Here is a 22,667-nt window from a genome sequence, read left to right as displayed (position 1 = left end):
TTACCTGATTTTTTCCTTTATTATCTAGCTGGACAGCTGAAACTTCTGACCCCCTGGGTCCAGGCAACTGATCTACCTAATGCAGAATACTACCTTAGGGAGTATCTAGGATTATCCTCTCTATGGCCTGTGTTGGAGGGGCCGAGGTTTATCTCCATGCGCTTGCTCCCTATTCATAGAATGGCCCATCAGGTATGGAATGCTGCGAAAATGAGGTCGTTTAAAGACATCCCAGATGACATCCCGTTATGGGATAATCCCATGTTTGCTCACTTAAAAGATTTAGAGGGTGCTAGATGGTGGCAGGCGCAGGGAATCCGCAAACTGAACGACTTATATGCTGAGAGTAATCTATGTTCCTCCTCTCAGCTGCAGGAGAGGTTTGAACTACCTCGCTCATTCTTCTTTAGATACCTGCAGCTGAGACATGCGCTAACGGCACAGTTCGCAGCAGGTGGCCGGAAAATTTCTAATTACCCTCTGATAGGAGTTCTCAGATCACAGGGCCCGAAAGGTATTATCTCTGCACTCTATACACATTTGCTTAATAACCGCACGCTGATGAATCCCCTTGCTGTTGAGGAGAAATGGAGAAATTCCATCCCTTCCCTATCAGCTGACGATTGGAATGAAGCGCTGCTGTCTCCAGTGAGGGTCTCTCCGTCAGTAACTAATAGGCTGATTCAGTTGTTTATCCTGCATAGGAGTTACCTTACACCTGTTCGCCTGCAGAAAATGGGGAGACTGACACACAGTAGGTGTCATAGGTGCCATCAGGAGGGAGCGGATTTCTGGCATCTCATGTGGGACTGCTCATATTTGAAGAGCTTTTGGGCAGCAGTGATAGGAGTGCTGTCTGCTATAGTTCCAAATGCGGTGCCGCTGTGCCCAAAGAGCTGTATACTTGGTATCCTGGATGAGGAGGATTGGGGCCATCATCACAGAATCTTCTTGAGCGAAACCTTATTCTTTGCCAGAAAAGCTGTTGCCCTGAGATGGATGGATGATAGAGTGCCTACGGTGGGTCAATGGAAGTTGCTGGTTAATCAGGCTGTTAGTATGGAAAAGGTTATCTTTATCCATAGGAAGTGCCCGCAAAAGTTTGATAAAGTGTGGGGCGAATGGTGTGCATCCCCTCTGACTGTGCATAATGCTTGTATGTACTCTGTAACCGATGTATAATGCCATGCTAACATGCATATTGAGGCTAGATCTCCTCCATCGTTCTCCCTCCAGAAGTCATTTGATTATGTAAATTTTTATGCTGTATCGGATTTAAATGCAGAACTGTTAAGCACTGCAGTGCTTGCACTATATCTCCTGCGTGAGATATTCCCTAAATGTATTAATCCTTGTCTACTCTAAAAATGTAACATGCCTTTCTTGTTAAATTTCAATAAAACGAGTTTAAAAAAAAAAACTCTAGAAGCTATTCCTACCATGTGTGCTCTAGCAGAGAATAATTCCTATTGGTGGGACTTTTGGGAGCACTATTACTGTGGGGGCACCTTGGCACACTATCAGCTTACCACAATTATTTTTGGGGGACATTATGTTTACACTATTAGTGTCAAGGGCACTATTTGCAGGGCGCAGTTATTTTAGGGCACTGTGTGCTTGGTACTACTATTATCAGGGGGTTTATCTGTTTCTGCAGTATAGTATTGGTGAGCACAGCGGCACAGTATTGGGGGTGATAGGATGATTTAGTAGTAAACTAAGATTTTGTTTGTCAAACTATAGAGATGAGAAATGGCTGAAAAATGGTGGTCTGGTCTGAAGGTCTGAAAGGAGAAGATGTGGAAAGAGAACATCTACATCAAAGAGACGTCACTGGATGTAAGAGGTACCGGAGGAAGCAGCGGATAATACTTCTCTGGCTGAGGGAACAGTAAAGGACAGAGGCAGGTTGAGGACAGGTGAGGGCAAAGGGCCTCCTCCCGGGCCATGCCAACCAAGGGTTGTGCCTGAAGAACAACACCAACTCTTGGCTGGGGGTGTCTGATGTCACTTGGGATGAAGTGGATGACCGACTCAACCATTCAAGAACAGCTGGGTTGCTGGTCAGGACACGACTGCTAGATGACACCGGGAGCTCAGGCCTGCCGAAGTGACCCCTGCTGCCACGCTCCCTTTCTCTGCTGTGACCTGTGCCTGTGCCAGTAACATTTAGACCTCTGCCCCTCCCCTGTGCAGGGCCTGTCACTTCTCTGTCTGACATACTGTTAGATCAAATAAGTAAATAAAAAGGAAATTAATACACCTCAAAAAAGGTTTTAATTTTGTCACTTCACCACACAACGGTAAATAATACTTTGCTTGCCACTAATACACACCAAAAAAGGCTTTAGAATATATAACTGCACCGCTGAACGACAAATAATATATATTTTTTGGCACTAATACACGCCAAAAAGGGCTGTAATTTTGTCACTGCACCACACAAGGGCTAAGAAGCCCTTTTTTGCCACTAATACACACCAAAAAAGGCTTTAGAACATATAACTGCACAAGGGCAAATAAGACTTAGAAATATTTCCTTGTAATAAACCCTGGCTGTATCAAACAGCACTTGCACCCCAATAACAAGACCAGTTTGCTGGAATTACAGAGCTGTATAATGGAAATTTGGATCCCCAGTCAGTGCAGCAAGGTGTAATAGGATTGTTCCTCTTACCCAGGCTGTACACTCCCCTAATGGACCCAGCTCTCCTTTTATAGTGTGGAATAATTCCTCCCTATCCTTTCCCTACACTTGTAATGCTCTTTTCCTGAACTTCTGTTCAGCAAAATAGAAGTTTTTAAGTCTTTCCTAGCACTTTCCCTAGCTCCTGCTGACATCTCTCCCTGCACTAAGTACACTGGAAAATGGCTGAATCCAAGATGGCTAAGACTATTTATAGGGGTGTGACATCACAGGGCTGGCTGGCTGCTGATTGGCTGCTTGCATGGCATTGTGGGTGATCCCTCATTCCCAGAGTTCTTTGCTCCATGTCCTAACATGTACAGCAGCTGGTTCGCCGAATATTTTTGATCCGAATTTATTCGCTGCGAATCGCGTAAAAAATTGCTATTTCCTGGCTGCTGAGATCCTTTATAGTGGTGTAGAACGCTGTGCCTTGTAGTAACACGCATAAGGAGTCTGCTTTGCTAGTGAAATAATACTGTGAGTCCGTATGACATGCAGATGACAGGCGTCGTCACTGCACACTTCACTTATTAGGGCAGTCACAGGGCCAATACTAACCAAATAACTCAAGTATGAACTTAGCCTTACAGGTCGATGTTAGTGCCAAGAAGAAGCGCCATCCTTTTACACTGTCGCCAGCTGATTCCACATAGATGTTATCAGAACCCTTTCTATTAAACGCGTATACAAGTAGAGACCCCCGGACAGAGTCACTGATTAATTTGCCCTTCCTCTGATCCGTCAGAACAATAACCCACAAAAAACAGATCCTGTCTGTGAAGCATCCGCCTTCACTCGGTCAGCATTTGCTCAATAATCTATCAGTATTGCTAATGCCCAAAAAAAACTGGAGTGGATGTAAAACAGAGATGACAAGTGAATGGAAAATTTGCATGTCTTCTGTATTTTCTACCCACTCCTGCTTTTGGCTACCAAATCATAAGCCAATTCTGATAGAACCATACAGGCCTTACAGCTGCTACACAGACAGGACCCGTTGTGCATCTCATTTTTGCTTCCTTCAGACAGATCAGAAGAAAGGTCAAATAAATGATGATGTCAGCCAGGCCGAAAGGAAAAATAGTTTACCAGTCATAAAGTGGGGAGGGTGGGAACACCATGAGAAGTCCACAGAGTGTACCTATGACATAGTGGTGAGGTGGAAGCCGCACGAGGAGACCACAGAGTGGCAAGGTGACATAATGTGGAGATAGCGGTAGCAGGAGCATCAGGAGACCACATAGTGGCAAGGTGACATAGTGTGGATATGGCAGCAGCATCAGGAGGCCACAGAGTGGCAAGGTGACATAGTGTGGAGATGGCAGCAGCATGAGGAGATCACAGAGTAGCAAGGTGACATAGTTTGGAGGCGGCAGCAGCATCAGGAGGCCATAGAGTGGCAAGGTGACATAGTGTGGAGATAGCAGCAGCATGAGGAGACCACAGAGTGGCAAGGTGACATAAGGTGTAGATGGAAGCAGCAGCAGGATACCACAGAGTGGCAAAGGGACATAGTGTGGAGATGGCAGCAGCATGAGGAGACCATAGAGTGGCAAGGTGACATAGTTTGGAGGTGGCAGCAGCATCAGGAGGCCACAGAGTGGCAGTGACATAGTATGGAGATGGAAGCAGCAGCAGCAGGACACCACAGAGTGGCAAGGTGACATAGTGTGGAGATGGCAGCAGCATGAGGAGGCCACAGAGTGGCAAGGTGACATAGTGTGGATATGGCAGTAGCATGAGGAGGCCACAGAGTTGCAAGGCCAATTTTGGAGATGGCAGCAGCAGCTGCATCAGGAGACCACAAAGTGACCCGGTAATAGAGTGGGGTGATGTGTGGCATCAGGCAGGTTGCAGCATCAGAATAGTAGCTGAGGCAGGTAGCCAGAAGAAACCGGTCTCTTCTGTCAAATTGTTGGTGTGGCACCATGAATGATCTAGTCTGAAGCATCAGGCATTGGTGTGTGGAAATCCTGGCTGATCCACGCCTGATTCATCTTGATGCAGTGTCCCACTATGTGCTATATGTGGGCACTTTAAACTGTTGCTAAATGTCATATCAAATGTATTGTGGTATCATGCTGTAATTCCCTTCAACAGGCTGGCAGTGTCATTTACCTTGATTCCCCCCTAGGTGGTGCTGGCACCACTTATATACCGTATATAGCTGTGGGGGGGGGGGGGGGGGTCAAGTCAGTGTGTGTGCAGGGCCGGCGCAACCATATAGGCGAACTAGGCGTTCGCCTATGGCGCCGGCTTGCTGGGGGCGCCTTGGTGGGCTCCCCCTGACTGGGGCTGCAGCCCTGGGTGACAGGGCGAGTGGCTCTTGAGCCACCCCCAGCGCCGTTACAGCGGGGCCAGGAGGTGGAGGTCCTTCTTAAATATGGCAGAGCAGGCATCTGCTTATCCTGATGGCAGGTGCCTGCTCTGCCAGTAACTTACCAGAGGAGAGGAGGCGGGCGGCAAGGGAGGCTGTTCTAGCAGCTCCCCACTCCTCCCTCGTGCCGCGTGCGCCCTCTGTGATGCCGGAATATGACATCATTCCGGCCCCGGCATACTAAACGGCGTGCTGGAGGACTGAGGAGCTGCACCACACTGGACCCCAGGGAGGTGAGTGTTTAAGTGTTTGACTGAGTGAGTGTCTGCCTGTGTATTTATGTCAGTGAGTGAGTGTATGTATGTCTGACTTTCTGTCAGTAAATGTATGTGTGTCTGTCATTGAGTGTGTGTGTATGTCAGTGAGTGAGTGTATGTCAGTGAGTGTGGATGTCTGTCGGTCAGTAAGTGTCTGTGTGTTTGTCAGTGAGTATGTGTATGTTTGTCAGTGAGTATATGTGTGTGTTTGTCTGCCAGTGAGTAAGTGTCTGTCAATGAGTTTCTGTGTGTGTGTGTTTCAGTGGGTAGGTGTATGTCTGTCAGTGAGTGTCTGTCAGTGAGTGAGTGTGTGTCTGTCTGTCAGTGAGTGTATGTGTGTCTGTCAGTGAGTTTCTGTGTACGTCATTCAGTGAGTGTCTGAGTGTGTGTCTGTCTGTCAGTGAGTGTATGTGTTTGTCAGTGAGTGTATGTGTGTCTGTCAGTGAGTGTATGTGTACTGTCTGTATGTCTTTCAGTGAGTGTATGTGTGTCTGTCAGTGAGTGTATGTGTGTCTGTCAGTGAGTGTATGTGTACGTCATTCAGTGAGTGTCTGAGTGCGTGTCTGTCTGTCAGTGTGTGTGTGTGTCTGTCAGTGAGTGAGTGACATGAGGGGGCGGCAAAATGGATCTTTGCCTAGGGCGGCAAAAATCCTTGCACTGGCCCTGTGTGTGTGTTTAGGATGAAAATGAAGAGAGGAGGAAACTAATGGAGGAGGTGGAAATTTGTTTTTCCACTGAAATAATTCACAAAAGATTTTACCACATATACAGTAACTGCAGCGCTGAAAGATTTTACCGCATATAAGTGCAGCGCTTAATGCTGAATACAATATATTTTTTCCCACCAAAGTCACAAAAGATTTTACCACATATAACTGCAGCGCTAAACGCTGCATGAAATTAGTTTTTTCACCAAAATAATTCACAAAAGATTTTACCGCATATAACTGCAGCGCTTAGCGCTGAATACAATTTTTTTTCCACCGAAATAAGTCACAAAAGATTTTGCCACATATAAGTGCAGTGCTTAACGCTGAATACAATTTTTTTTCCACCGAAACAAGTCACAAAATATTTTGCCACATAAGTGCAGCGCTTACCGCTGAATACAAATTTTTTTTTTCCACCGGAATAAGTCACAAAAGATTTTACCACATATAACTGCAGCGCTGAACGCTGAATAAAATTTGTTTTTCCACCAAAATTCACAAAAGATTTTAACGCATATAAGTGCAGCCCTGAACGCTGAATAAAATATATTTTTCCAGCACAATACTTCAATAAAGATTTTACCACATATAACGGAGCACGGAGATGGAAAGAGTCTTCAGATTCCCCCCGCACTATACTGACGTCTCAGAAATGAACCACTGCTCCCGACTAGAGATGTCGCGAACTTTAAAACCCACAGGGACTCTTTCTGGCCACAATAGTGATGGAAAAGTTGTTTCAAGGGGACTAACACCTGGACTGTGGCATGCCGGAGGGGGATCCATGGCAAAACTCCCATGGAAAATTACATAGTTGACTCAGAGTGTGGTAAGTTGAATTCGCAATGCGATTAATATAACCTGCATTAATCGCATTGCAATTACAACTTAGATCTGAGTTCCTAATGGTTGTATTGCTAGAATTGACGAATATAACGAATATAGCACTATATTCTCAATCTTCGTTATATTCTAGCAATACAACCATTAGGAACCCAGCTCTAAGTTGAATTCGTAATGCGATTAATATAACCTGTATTAATCGCATTGCGATTACAACTTAGATCTGAGTTCCTAATGGTTGTATTGCTAGAATTGACGAATATAACGAATATAGCACTATATTCTCAATCTTCGTTATATTCTAGCAATACAACTATTAGGAACCCAGCTCTAAGTTGAATTCGCAATGCGATTAATATAACCTGTATTAATCGCATTGCGATTACAACTTAGTCAAATTTGTGACACTGCAGCTTCAGAATGAATCTAAGATGGATGCTGTCCTTGCTTTTCTGGCCACAATAGTGATGGAAAAGTTGTTTCAAGGGGACTAACACCTGGACTGTGGCATGCCGGAGGGGGATCCATGGCAAAACTCCCATGGAAAATTACATAGTTGACTCAGAGTGTGGTAAGTTGAATTCGCAATGCGAATAATATAACCTGCATTAATCGCATTGCAATTACAACTTAGATCTGAGTTCCTAATGGTTGTATTGCTAGAATTGATGAATATAACGAATATAGCACTATATTCTCAATCTTCGTTATATTTTAGCAATACAACCATTAGGAACCCAGCTTTAAGTTGAATTCACAATGCGATTAATATAACCTGTATTAATCGCATTGCGATTACAACTTGGATCTGAGTTCCTAATGGTTGTATTGCTAGAATTGACGAATATAATGAATATAGCACTATATTCTCAATCTTCGTTATATTCTAGCAATACAACCATTAGGAACCCAGCTCTAAGTTGAATTCGTAATGCGATTAATATAACCTGTATTAATCGCATTGCGATTACAACTTAGATCTGAGTTCCTAATGGTTGTATTGCTAGAATTGACGAATATAACGAATATAGCACTATATTCTCAATCTTCGTTATATTCTAGCAATACAACCATTAGGAACCCAGCTCTAAGTTGAATTCGCAATGCGATTAATATAACCTGTATTAATCGCATTGCGATTACAATTTAGTCAAATTTGTGACACTGCAGCTTCAGAATGAATCTAAGATGGATGCTGTCCTTGCTTTTTGATAGGAGGTGGGAGGGTCTAGGAGGGAGGGTATGCTGATTGGCTGGAATGTGTCTGCTGACTGTGAGGTACAGGGTCAAAGTTTGCTCAATGATGATGTATAGGGGGCGGACCGAACATTGCATATGTTCGCCCGCCGCGGCGAACGCGAACAAGCTATGTTCGCCGGCGAATAGTTCGGGACATCTCTACTCCCGACAGCAGCTCCTAAGAAGGCTGCAGATTTATCATGGAGACATTATGGAGATTTAACCGCATATAACCGCAGCGCTGCACCCTGCTGACTCCCAGCCATGCTTTCAACACATATAACCGCCGACGAGAACTGAGAATATATTTTTATTTTTGTACTGAAATAGGCCAGTAAACGCTTTCAGCAGAAATAAATGCACCAGTGAAGTGCGTATATATTTTTCTTTCTGTACTGAAATAGGCCACTGAACGTTTTTGCCACAAATAAGTGCACCAGTGAAAAGCATATATATTTTTTTTTCTTTACTGTAATACGCCCCTATACGCTTTCAACAGAAATAACTGCAAAAGTGAGCTGAGCATATATTTTTCTTGTTGGACTGAAATAGGATACTATAGGCTTTCACCAGAATTAACTGCAGAAATGCACTGAGAATATATTTTTCTTTTTTTTTACTGTAATACTCCCCTATACGCTTTCACCAGAAATAACTGCAACAGTGCAGTGCGTATATATTTTTCTTATTTTACTGAAATACGCCCCTATACGCTTTTTTACCAGAAATAACTGCAACAGTGCGGGGCGTTTATATTTTTCCTATTTTACTGAAATATGCGCCTATACGCTTTCAACAGAAATAACTGCAAAAGTGCAGTGCGTATATATTTTTCTTATTTTACTGAAATACTCCCCTATACGTTTTCACCAAAAATAACTGCAACAGTGCAGTGCGTATATATTTTTTCTTATTTTACTGAAATATGCCCCTATTCGCTTTTAACAGAAATAACTGCAGAAGTAAAATGAAATAAGTCACTATATGCTTTAACCAGAAAACAAATAAATAGTGCAGTGCGTATATATTTTTCTTATTTTACTGAAATACTCCCCTATACGCTTTCACCAAAAATAACTGCAACAGTGCAGTGCATATATATTTTTTCTTATTTTACTGAAATAAGCCCATATACGCTTTCAACAGAAATAACTGCAACAGTGCAGTGTGTATATATTTGTCTTTTTTTACTGAAATACGCTCCTAAACGCTTTCAACAGAAATAACTGCAACAGTGCAGTGCATATATATTTTTCTTCTTTTACTATAATAAGCCCCTATAAGCTTTCATCAGAATTAACTGCAGAAATACAGAGGATATATCTTTCTCTTTTTACTGAAATACGCCCCTATACGCTTTCACCAGAAATAACTGCAACAGTACAGTGCATATATATTTTTCTTATTTTACTGAAATACGCCCCTATACACTTTCAATAGAAATAACTGCAACAGTGCAGTGCGTATATATTTTTCTTTTTTTATGAAATATGCCCCTATACGCTTTTAACAGAAATAACTGCAGAACTGACCTGAGAATATATATTTCTTGTTGGAATGAAATAGGCCACTATATGCTTTAACCAGAAAACAAATAAATAGTGCAGTGCGTATATATTTGTCTTTTTTCACTGAAATACGCTTCTATACGCTTTCACCAGAAATAACTGCAAGAGTGGAGTGCGTATATATTTTTCTTATTTTAGTGAAATATGCCCCTATACGCTTTCACCAGAAATAACTGCAACAGTACAGTGCGTATATATATTTCTTATTTTACAGAAATACGCCCCTATACACTTTCAATAGAAATAACTGCAATAGTGCAGTGCGTATATATTTTCATTTTTACTGTAATACGCCCCTATATGCTTTTAACAGAAATAACTGCAATAGTGCAGTGCGTATATATTTTTCTTATTTTACTGAAATACTCCCCTATATGCTTTCACCAGAAATAACTGCAAGAGTGCAGTGCGTATATATTTTTATTTTAGTGAAATATGCCCCTAAACACTTTCACCAGAAATAACTGCAACAGTACAGTGCGTATATATATTTCTTATTTTACTGAAATACGCCCCTATACACTTTCAATAGAAAAAACTGCAATAGTGCAGTGCGTAGATATTTTCATTTTTACTGTAATATGCCCCTATATGCTTTTAACAGAAACAACTGCAATAGTGCAGTGCGTATATATTTTTCTCATTTTACTGAAATACTCCCCTATATGCTTTCACCAGAAATAACTGCAACAGTGCAGTGCGTATATATTTGTCTTTTTTTTTTTACTGAAATACGCCCCTATACCCTTTCACCAGAAATAACTGCAACAGTGCAGTGCGTATATATTTTTCTTATTTTAGTGAAATACGCCCCTATATGCTTTCACCAGAAATAACTGCAACAGTAAAGTGCGTATATATATTTCTTATTTTACTGAAATACGCCCCTATACACTTTCAATAGAAATAACTGCAATAGTGCAGTGCATATATAAATATTTTTTACTGTAATATGCCCCTATACGCTTTTAACAGAAACAACTGCAATAGTGCAGTGCGTATATATTTTTCTTATTTTACTGAAGTACTCCCCTATATGCTTTCACCAGAAATAACTGCAACAGTGCAGTGCGTATATATTTTTCTTTTTTTACTGTAATACACCCCTATATGCTTTTAACAGAAATAACTGCAACAGTGCAGTGCGTATATAGTTTTCTTTTTTAATGAAATATGCCCCTATATGCTTTCACCAGAAATAACTACAACAGTACAGTGCGTATATATTTTTCTTATTTTACTGAAATACTCCCCTATACGTTTTCACCAAAAATAACTGCAACAGTGCAGTGCGTATATATTTTTTCTTATTTTACTGAAATATGCCCCTATTCGCTTTTAACAGAAATAACTGCAGAAGTAAAATGAAATAAGTCACTATATGCTTTAACCAGAAAACAAATAAATAGTGCAGTGCGTATATATTTTTCTTATTTTACTGAAATACTCCCCTATACGCTTTCACCAAAAATAACTGCAACAGTGCAGTGCATATATATTTTTTCTTATTTTACTGAAATAAGCCCATATACGCTTTCAACAGAAATAACTGCAACAGTGCAGTGTGTATATATTTGTCTTTTTTTACTGAAATACGCTCCTAAACGCTTTCAACAGAAATAACTGCAACAGTGCAGTGCATATATATTTTTCTTCTTTTACTATAATAAGCCCATATAAGCTTTCATCAGAATTAACTGCAGAAATACAGAGGATATATCTTTCTCTTTTTACTGAAATACGCCCCTATACGCTTTCACCAGAAATAACTGCAACAGTACAGTGCATATATATTTTTCTTATTTTACTGAAATACGCCCCTATACACTTTCAATAAAAATAACTGCAACAGTGCAGTGCGTATATATTTTTCTTTTTTTATGAAATATGCCCCTATACGCTTTTAACAGAAATAACTGCAGAACTGACCTGAGAATATATATTTCTTGTTGGAATGAAATAGGCCACTATATGCTTTAACCAGAAAACAAATAAATAGTGCAGTGCGTATATATTTGTCTTTTTTCACTGAAATACGCTTCTATACGCTTTCACCAGAAATAACTGCAAGAGTGGAGTGCGTATATATTTTTCTTATTTTAGTGAAATATGCCCCTATACGCTTTCACCAGAAATAACTGCAACAGTACAGTGCGTATATATATTTCTTATTTTACAGAAATACGCCCCTATACACTTTCAATAGAAATAACTGCAATAGTGCAGTGCGTATATATTTTCATTTTTACTGTAATACGCCCCTATATGCTTTTAACAGAAATAACTGCAATAGTGCAGTGCGTATATATTTTTCTTATTTTACTGAAATACTCCCCTATATGCTTTCACCAGAAATAACTGCAAGAGTGCAGTGCGTATATATTTTTATTTTAGTGAAATATGCCCCTAAACACTTTCACCAGAAATAACTGCAACAGTACAGTGCGTATATATATTTCTTATTTTACTGAAATACGCCCCTATACACTTTCAATAGAAATAACTGCAATAGTGCAGTGCGTAGATATTTTCATTTTTACTGTAATACGCCCCTATATGCTTTTAACAGAAACAACTGCAATAGTGCAGTGCGTATATATTTTTCTCATTTTACTGAAATACTCCCCTATATGCTTTCACCAGAAATAACTGCAACAGTGCAGTACGTATATATTTGTCTTTTTTTTTTTACTGAAATACGCCCCTATACCCTTTCACCAGAAATAACTGCAACAGTGCAGTGCGTATATATTTTTCTTATTTTAGTGAAATACGCCCCTATATGCTTTCACCAGAAATAACTGCAACAGTAAAGTGCGTATATATATTTCTTATTTTACTGAAATACGCCCCTATACACTTTCAATAGAAATAACTGCAATAGTGCAGTGCATATATAAATAAGATGATACAAGAATGAAACAAGTTGGCAGACGGATGCAGCATTAAGAACAAAACGGATATGTGAAGTTAACATACAGTATGAGCAAATAGTAAGACAACCAGGCAGTCCAGGAATATGGAAAAAAAGGCTCAACAGGGCCAAGTTGGTAATTGTGGAGAAGCAAAGTTGAGTATATAACTGTGGATAGTGGAGTAACGGTACACAAGCTGGTAGCAGAACACAGCCTGGCAGGTGGTTAGCAAGACAGAGGCTGGTAGTGGGTACCAAGACACAAGCTAGTAGCAGGTAGCAGGAGACAGGCTGGCAATGTGAATCCAGGTTGGCCACTTATAACTGGACTGTATCAGCAACACTGCAAAAGGACTAGAGCATGAACACAACAGTAAAAATTGTATCCATGGGTAAGTCAGGAACTAGATAAGGAGTAAAAACTAGAAGCAGACTTGAAACTTAGTGTTAAGAGGCAGAATCCACAAGGACACCAAGCTGGATGGGACCAGAACCAGGAGAATGTAGATGAGATCAGCATGAGAAGCAGTGACTGCTATAGGAAACATACATTAAATAGTAGAGTTAATCTAAAGCAGTCCATGAAAGCATGATGTTGCATAGAAATTGAGTTTAGTCCCAAGAAATAGTTATTCCTTGTTTTGTTGGAAAAGTAGGTGTGGCTGACGGGTTCAAGCAGAAAACAGACACATAGCAGAGGTGGATTGCAGCCAAAATAGCAAAGTTGAATTTGTAGAGCAGATCCGTACAAGGCACTTTGGTCAAAAGGCATGCAGCCAGTGGAGGAGAGGGAAGTAACAACACAGTTTATGACAGGTATCACATGATTTAGGTGCACAGTACTCAATCAACCAATTCACACAAAGGCTTGAAGAACACAAATAGCAATTTTGAGGGCACTACTGGATGTAGATTATTATACTCCAGCTCTTAGATTACTAGCAGTTTCCACTGCTCCCATAAGCATGCATATGTGCTACCATGTTAATAGATCACGTGTCTGTATACACCAGGTCATTTCATAGAATGAGAGATAAGAAAACTTACTACTTACAATACCACGTTACCTCAAAAGATGTCAGTTACATCCTTATGGGCAATAATTCAATTATCTTTTGTCTGTGTATTGGTATAGCTGAAACCAAACATGTAGATTTTGATGCAGTTTAAGAGCTAAACTTAAAGGGGTTGGCCCATCATAGACAATGGGGGCATATCGCTAGGTGTGGGTACACCATTGTCTATAATGGGCCAACCCCTTTAAGAGTGGATACAAAAAAGGAAATGCATTTAAAAAAAAATACTTATATATTTCTTTCCTGCTGGACTTACTTCTGGTCTTGGCTCAAAAAAAAAAATGCATACAAAAATTTGCCAAAAACTCCATGTGAATGATTATAGATACTTTGTATAGATATTTTATCATGTTTACTACTGTTCATAACATTTTTAGTGTATACTCTGGGAGCATTTCCTGATGTATTGTATGTGCAGAAAAGTATAGCTGTAACATATGTCTAAACTATACGCCCAAACACATACGACAGAAACGTATAAAGCTCAAGCATATGCAGACGTCTCATTATCAAAGGCGAGATTACAAAGACAAAACCTCTGTATAGATAGCACAGAATCTTGTAATCACAATAAGTGATGTCATAGCTTATCTACACCCCCTCCCTGTACAGTAACCTCTGCACAGGTCATACAACATGTCTAAAAAACACTCTCATAGAAGTCAATGAGGTCATCTGTAGTCTATTGTGTCTGCAGCCCACGTGGCTGCTCTAAATGCTCTAAAGCAGATCTATAAATGCTGTAAACAGTAGCTCAGGCAAGATGGTTGACCCTGAAATCTTGCAGAGATAATTGAATAAAAACCTACAATCAGAAAATAAAAACATTAAAGAAAAAAGGAATCACTGTCACATTTGAATTGGCGAAAAAAAAATATAGGTGTCGCGTTCTCTTTTAGTGTGTTCAGTAGGTACTTTCCAGTATTGCTTCTAAGAAAAGATTTGCTTAGGTATACAAATTTATATGTAACCAAATGACAAAAACAATTTTCTCACCAAAATGATTTGCATAGTGAACAAAGCAAGGAACATTAATAATAACCTTGCCTTATAATCTCATTAGTCAGCACTGCATCCCCTTAATTGGAGACCTAGGACCTGTGTGTAACAGAGAATCCTAGTACAGGACATTATGTCACACAGTTTTGTCCAAATTAGTACAACATCTTATTTTTTTTACTGGCTTGAACATTGATCAGCAAAAGTCTGTACATTGTAATACTCCACTGCAGTACAACACAATCTTCAAAGTAATCTACGGATTATTCCACAGAAGAGTATAAAGGGAAAACAAAGTAAAACTCAATGGAAAATAAAAGTCAGAAGAGTCTACAAATATTTTTTTTATATTTTGCTACGCCATAATTGTATAATACAGGGTTGGTTTTAGTTGGTAACAAACTAGACAATTTCCCAGGCCCCCCTTTTTTTATGAACCCTTCTCTCCGAGAACTTAAAGAGGATCTGTCACCACCAAGTGCAATCTGCAGGCAGCATGTTATAGAGCAGGAGGAGCTGAGCAGATTGATATATAGGTTTTGTGGGGAAAAAAATCAGAAAAAATTTGTAATTCATACATTTAAATTTCTGTTAACAGTGATTGATTGTACGGATGAGCAAAGTTTTGAAAAATTTGATTTGTCAACTTCGCTGAAGTTTGCCAAGAAATTTGATTTGTTACGAATTAATTACTCACAAATTGCTATAAATCAGGTATAGCCTTAGGCCTCTTGCCCACGAAGATAAGGGCACCGACCGTCGGGCACCCGCATGAGGATCGCAGAGCCATTCACTTGAATAGGGTCCGCGATCCGTCCGTTCCGCAAAAAGATAGAACAAGTTCTATCTTTTGGCGGGACGGAAGCACGGAACACCACAGAAGCACTCCGTACTGCTTCCGTGGGCTTCCGTGCCTCCTTTCCCCACCGCTTCTCCGGATTTTTGCACTCATTCAAGTGAATGGGTCCGCATCCGTGATGGGGAATGCACATGTCTGGTGACCCGGGTATTGCGGAACCTCCGTATGCGGCACAGAGCCCTTTCGTGCTGCCTTACATTTAATAACGAAGACCGCACTGTATAGTCGGTCTTCATTGTTAATGGCCGCGTGGCATCTTTAAACAGGGGTTGTTGCTGGTATAGGGTTTGGCTGGTTAGGTGGGGGGCACAATATGCATATTATTGCAATCTCCTGCAGGTTATTTGACAGTAAACAGAATATTATCAGCTCTGGCATACCCACTTCTCCAACCCCAGCACCAATATTATCAGCTCTGACATACCCACTTCTCCAACCCCAGCACCAATATTATCAGCTCTGGCATACCCACTTCTCCAACCCCAGCACCAATATTATCAGCTCTGACATACCCACTTCTCCAACCCCAGCACCCTGCTGCCCTACCATTATTTATTGTAGAAAGAGCGAGTTGCTTATGAAACTGGTTAAACATGGCAACTGAGGGGCTCTACTTTGCCTGTCACACAGGGCCACATTTTCTATAAAACCGACCTTGCCATAATATGGATGTATTTAAGCATTGATAACAGGTAAATAAGACAATGATACCCTAGTTCAAATCCTCATTCTTTTATATACGGAAATAGATTGCTGATTCCTTGTGTAATTTAACATTTCAGGATGCTGCTACATTTCTGATTGTAAGCTACTTGCAGTCATTTTCAGTATAATGAAATGGCTACTTACAGCATTCTGCTTCCTTCATCTCAGAGTCATAGATATTCACACCAAACTTCTCATAGTGTTTCTCAAAGTGCTTGTCAAGTTGCTGAGACCACCCATTATTGTCTCCTGGAAGTTTTGAAAAAGAAAGATTTTCTGTCATTATAAGTGCCTTATAGGATGAGGAAGAAAAAGATACAAGACAATCTCTATCTATCACAGACTCTGAAATGATTGCCAGCAAAGACTTCTATTTAACCCCTTTGACTCTAGTTTGCAACCATCCGTCAACATCAGCTGTATAAACTACCAGCAGGCTATGTATTTCTGCCATGAGATGAATTCATGAAGGCAATGGTTATTGTTATCATTAGCGTCTTCTGGTTTCAGGTGCAAACCACCTACGACTGGTGTCCTATGCAGTCCTATCTTAGGGCAATATAGAATAAGAGTGTGTAACCCTGGGATATATACCGTATTTTGTGCCCTATAAGACGCACCTAGGGTTTAGAGGAGGAAAATAAGATAATTTTTTTTTTTTAAATCAGAGGTGTGTTAAAATAATGTTGACACATCTGCTGCTGACACAATGTTATGGGGGATCTGCTTCTGACAATATTATGGGTGGGATCTGCTGATGACACCCTGTTATGGGGATCTGCCGCTGACACACTTATGGGGGATCTGCTGCGATGTACTGTTATGGGGGAATCTGCTGTGACGCACTATTATGGGGAAATCTGCTGTGATTTTTATATTTTAGTAGTTCAAGCACTTTTATATACGGTATGTTTTTATTTTATGATTTGATTCAGTATTTTTAGTAGAAATAATCTATTTCCAGGACTTAAAGAAAGCCTGAGTTCAGTTTCGCACAGAGTGATTGACAGCTACTCATGCTCTACTTATATAGAAAAAGCTGTCAGAGTGTGGGCATGGAAGCAGGACTCATGGGCTTTATCTGTGTACTGACGGCATCGCAACAGCTTTTTACATAAAAATACTGAATCAAATCATTAAAAATTATATCTTCATGTTTTATACTCACATGAGGACTGCACATATCTACTTTAAACAGTGTACTGCCTTGTTCAGGGTCTTTGAGCTCACACTTCATATCTCAAACTTGGATGAAATATATAAAAAAGAATGCTACACAATGGCAACTCTGGTTTTCTTGTATTTTAAGGTGGTCTTTATTGATCTTATATCCCCCTGTTTGGTATCCTTAAAAAGGAAACAACAATGAAACATAAAAATACAAATTGATGGATTAAAAAAAAAATCTCCCCTAAATTTTTCATTTTTTAATTGTAAGCATAGCAAATACAACCTTCCCACAAAAAGCCCTTATACAGCTAAGCTGATGGGGAAAATCTATTTCTGGAATGCTGTGATGAACAGATGGATAACGGTTAATCCAATGGACGATAGGTGTGTCTTCTTTATGTACACGGAGTGTGGATCCTGGCACAAATGAGTTCCCTTCTACCAGAAATAATGCAATTTACTACAGCAATTGTTTCTCTCGTTTTAATGGCATCCAATGTGCTGGACAAACTGGTGTCTAGTTATGAACCCTACCTGAATGACTTGTACTATGGACGGTGTTTCATCAATCATATATGACAGAATTATCAAGAGTTTCATTACATGTTCGCAGGCTTTGAAAGCTAGACATATACTCGTGTGCACAAGAGTAGCTTCATTTCCCTGACCCCTGATCCTGTCAGACAGTGAAATATGAGGCAGATATTAGTCTTTTTTGCTATGTTATATTTCATTATTTATTGTAGAAAGAGCGAGTTACTTATGAAATTTACAGGAGGTAAAAGAGAAATAACATACAGTAGTTATTTTAGATTATTACGTATTTTGTAGCTTAATTAGTGGCATGTTTATTTAAGTTGTTACTAGATCAGCAGCATACATTTGTGTGTATGACACCATACAATCTTCCCTGCAGAAGTTTTAGAGTAAGGCTACGTTCACATCAGCATTATGAAATGTGGCAGGCTGTCCGGTAGTGGGAGTCCGGTAATTGCCAGATCCCCATTGACTACTTTGGGATCCATCAGGGATCTGCTTATCTGGCACAAAGCCCGCTTTCAGCCACACAAAAAGTCGTGAACGGCATTTCTGCTGGAAAGCGCCTGGATCTCCGTCGGATCCCATTATAATCAATGGATATCTGGCATTACCCGGCTATGCCGGATACAGTGAATTGGCGCAGGCTGATCCTCTGTTGGAACAGCCTGCTGGATTACATAATAGGTAGGGGTCTCCACCAGCCAGCAGCAGTATTATATAATGCAGAGTTAAAGAGGACCTTTCACTTGTAAAAACAATGTGAACTAAGTATGCTGACATATAGAGCGGCGCCCGGGGATCTCACTGCACTTACTATTATCCCCAGGCGCCGCTCCGTTCTCCCGTTATGCCCTCCGGTACCTTTGCTCTGTAAGTTATAGTAGGCGGGTCTTCCCTTGTCCTGTGGGCGTCTCCTTCTCCTAGGCTGCAGCGCTGGCCAATCGCAGCGCACAGCTCACAGCCTGGGAGGTTTTTTTCTCCCAGGCTGTGAGCTGTGCGCTGCGATTGGCCAGCGCTGCAACCTAGGAGAAGGAGACGCCCACAGGACAAGGGCAGACACCGCCTACTATAACTTAGTGAGAGAAGATACCGGAGGGGATAACGGGAGAACGGAGCGGAGCCCGGGGATAATAGTAAGTGCAGTGAGATCCCCGGGTGCCGCTCTATATGTCAGCATACTTAGTTCACATTGTTTTTACAAGTGAAAGGTCCTCTTTAAGGCTACTTTCACATCTGCATTTTTGCTGGATTTGTCATGGATCAGCAAAACCACTTCTGTCATTATAATACAACCGTCTACATCCATTACAAATGGATACGGTTACATTTTCTCTAAAATAGCAATGACGGATCTGTCTCTTAAACCATTGTTAGTCAATGGGGGATGGATCCATTTTCTTTTGTGTCAGAGAAAACTGGTCTGTCACCATTGACATACATTGTGAGTCATAACGGATCCGTTTTGTGTGTGTCATAGGAACGCAATGAAACGGAACGGAACAGATTCTGGTGCACTGTGTTCACTTCAGTCCAGTTTTGTCCCCATTGACAATCCTATGACAGATCTCAATAGCAGAAAGGGAAAGCGCAGATGTGAAAGCAGTCTAACAGTGTTATACGAGATTAGAAAAATATGTCTGCTTTCTTCTAGAAACAGCCCCGTTAAAGTGAAAGGGCTGAGCTGCAATACCAGACACATCCAATGAATGAGAGTGGAGCTGTTTCTGATAGAAGGCAGCAATCTATTTCCAATCCCATAGATTCCTTTAATTTATGGTGAAAATAAACATTACACAAAGGTAGGCAGATTCCACTGATGTCAATAGGATCTGACATCAAGCTTATGTGTGTAAGGGAAGCCCTATTGTCCTTCAATGTCTGCTGCTGGGGGGAAGGGGACAAGGATATTTTTTAACACTTCTAATAATTTCTATACAGCTTGCCAGACAATCAGAGTTTTTGTAGCCTGCAGTGTCAGCCGGAGAGTGGATCTTTGGTTCTTATACTAATGCTTTTATATTGTTGGAGGTACACTTTACATTTTTTCAAACTTGCTGTGAAAGGATGGAGGGCAGTGGGAGTGCTGAAGGTCTCTGGGCAATTGCCGCTTCTGCTTCCCTATAATACATACCCTGCAACCATTATGCATATTTCACTCTAATTGTTTTAAACCTCATAAATTGTAAACATTTTCTATATCAAAGAATTTACTGATTATTTCTCATGGTGCCCAGACCGTTCAGATACACTTGAAGATTGGGAACATATTGTGTTTATGCCTCGGGATACAGATTCACGTGCAACATTTACTTTTTGATTTTCCAGAAAAACAGCTGTTTCAGTGTTGCATCTAATAAATATCTACCAAATAAAGAGAAGACACTCAGATTGGATCAAAGCGTGTACTAGCTATAGACCTACGGATGATTCCCAGTGGGCAGATAACCATTGGTCTACCCAAAAAACCTGAATGGCCACTGTCCGGGTACACAACGATCTGACGCTTCCAATGTTAATTATTGGTGGCAGCATCAGGTAGCTATGTTTTCGGCCGGCAGCCACAGGTACCCTCCTGGAACATTCAACTGCAACACCGTCCTCAGGATGGCGATACAGTTGAATGCTGTGGTAAGGAACAGGAGCCAATCCCAAAGTGCAACTGCCCACAATGTTAAGGGAAAGCTCATCCATTTCCGTAGCTCATATAGAACTCAATAAAGAGAGCCATATGGTCACCTCTCCATTTGTTCTACATACTAATATGGCAACCAGAGGCCTCCCCAGGCAAGGTGGTGGTCGGGGGACCAGAGCTGGGAGTGTAGGACCCTAGATGGGGTATCTGCAATTGTTTGATAGTGTACTGTTAAGGTATTGTTGTGCATTTAATGTTGTGTGATTCACTGCTATGCAATAGGAAACACTCCAGTATGATTCAGGCATGGCCAGACTAACTATACTGGCCCAGCCTTCTCTGATGCTGAGGGTGTGGGCTGGTCCCATCCCCTAGCTCCAGAAGATTCTGGTGTTCTAGAGGAGATAGAGAGCAGACTATCTGAGCTCCTTTCCCCAGGCATTCAGCCATAATTATTCAGGAGACTAACAGATCCCCATGTGTCCTCGGCCACTTCAATAGAGAGAGAACTATTGGAGTATTGGCTACAGTGTGAGTCAGGAATATAACCAGTCGAGATCATTACAGATTTTGCAGCTGCGAAGGGAAAGCAAGTAAAAGCATCCTATGCAACACAGATTAAGGACACCGAGGCTACAACATTTTAGTCAGCAATGTGATCAGTGTACAGCATTCTCAGACTGGCTGCAGTGGAGGGATAACAAGTTCAGACACACTTCAGGTACGATTTGGCTAGTCATATTATTGGATCTGCACACTGCTGTGTGAATTGCAGACATTACGATTACAATTACGGTTGCTGGCCAGAGCCCAGTGTAGCAAGAGAAAGAGTAATCAGAGGGTGATTGCTGCAAACTACTAGCTTTGCTCATGCTTGGGCATCTAGGTGGAATTTGCTCTACATACAGTTAATTGCTGGATGTACTACAACTCTTATTTGGTGCACAGTAAATATAGACTTTTGGTAAATTCAATCTGGCCTAGTTACTGGCTCTCCTAATACCACACATAGCCATTGCATCATTTTCAAGCCCTGGCTTGCACCCACATGGACATTAACATCAAGGGCAACCCCAAGCTACGATCAGGCAGGGACATACAACTACAGGGAGTGCCCTGAAGGAACATAGGGTGCCTCTCCTTTACTGCACCTACACCATGGAGTGACAACCTGAGGGAGTACACCGTGACACATGAGCAGGGCCACTAGCACTCCAGTTCTCTGCTCCATTTCCCCCAGGGGCTCGCTGCAGGAGCTGCATCTATCACACATCTCTAACATATCCTGTGGTTATGCCATAAGTGTATGAGCTGGAAATACCTACATTTACGACACCTGTAGATGTATATTAGATGTACTGCAGCCAGAAATATGTAGATTTTGGATCTTATTTCTTTTCTCTATTAACGAGAAAAGAAATGGACTTATGTCTTTTTTCAACTATATTAACTATGTAACTATGCAATGTATGTCAATGAGTATTTTCTTAATCCATGCCCGTTGAGAGGGTAAGCTCCTCTGGGCTATAAGTAATGCATTGTCTCAACCTTACTGCGTCTCCTCATTCTGTTTCATTGAATATTGTATGAGAACCTGCAGCTGTATCTCCCCCTCCCTGTCTGTTTAGCGTTTTACACTAGATGGATTTCTGGTGACAATGGAAAGTTCTGAACATAGTATCTGTAAGCAGGGAAAGAGGAACTACAGGCTGCTAGGAGGCGAGGAAGATGACACTTTAATAATAATAACATACATACATACATAACATATTATCACTACTGATCATTGCAAAGAAAATTATAACAAAAGAAGAGGACTTCTATTCATTCTAAAATACTGTATATAGATTAAGCAAATGAACATATTGCCGTTCAAGTTGTGAGGACAACTGCAGCAAGCCCCTGAGATGCAGAGGATGGGAGTGATAATGGCCTTGATGAAGTGTTGTGTCACAGTGCACTCCTTCAGGCCATTGCTCCCTGGTGATCCTTGCAGTGGAGATTCGCAATCTGTTCAGTATGCATCAGGATGTCTTCCGTACTGTCCCTTTTACGGTATTTGGCCAGAGAAAATACCGCAACATGCTGC

The 22,667-nt window shown here is 41.0% G+C and overlaps 1 protein-coding gene across 1 annotated transcript in view; it reads right to left on the bottom strand.

Annotated features, from left to right (window-relative positions):
- The window catches only part of RXFP1 (relaxin family peptide receptor 1), a 476,211-nt gene that overhangs the window by 151,544 nt on the left and 302,000 nt on the right, over positions 1 to 22,667 (bottom strand). Inside the window, exon 3 of the mRNA XM_040418599.1 lies at positions 16,381 to 16,485. Within this exon, the coding sequence (XP_040274533.1) occupies positions 16,381 to 16,485 (105 nt within the window). The remainder of the gene's footprint in view (positions 1 to 16,380; positions 16,486 to 22,667) is intronic.

The sequence above is a fragment of the Bufo bufo genome, chromosome 2 (assembly GCF_905171765.1).
Source record: "Bufo bufo chromosome 2, aBufBuf1.1, whole genome shotgun sequence".
Classification (NCBI taxonomy): Eukaryota; Metazoa; Chordata; class Amphibia; order Anura; family Bufonidae; genus Bufo; species Bufo bufo.
This window is presented reverse-complemented; position numbering and strand designations above follow the sequence as displayed.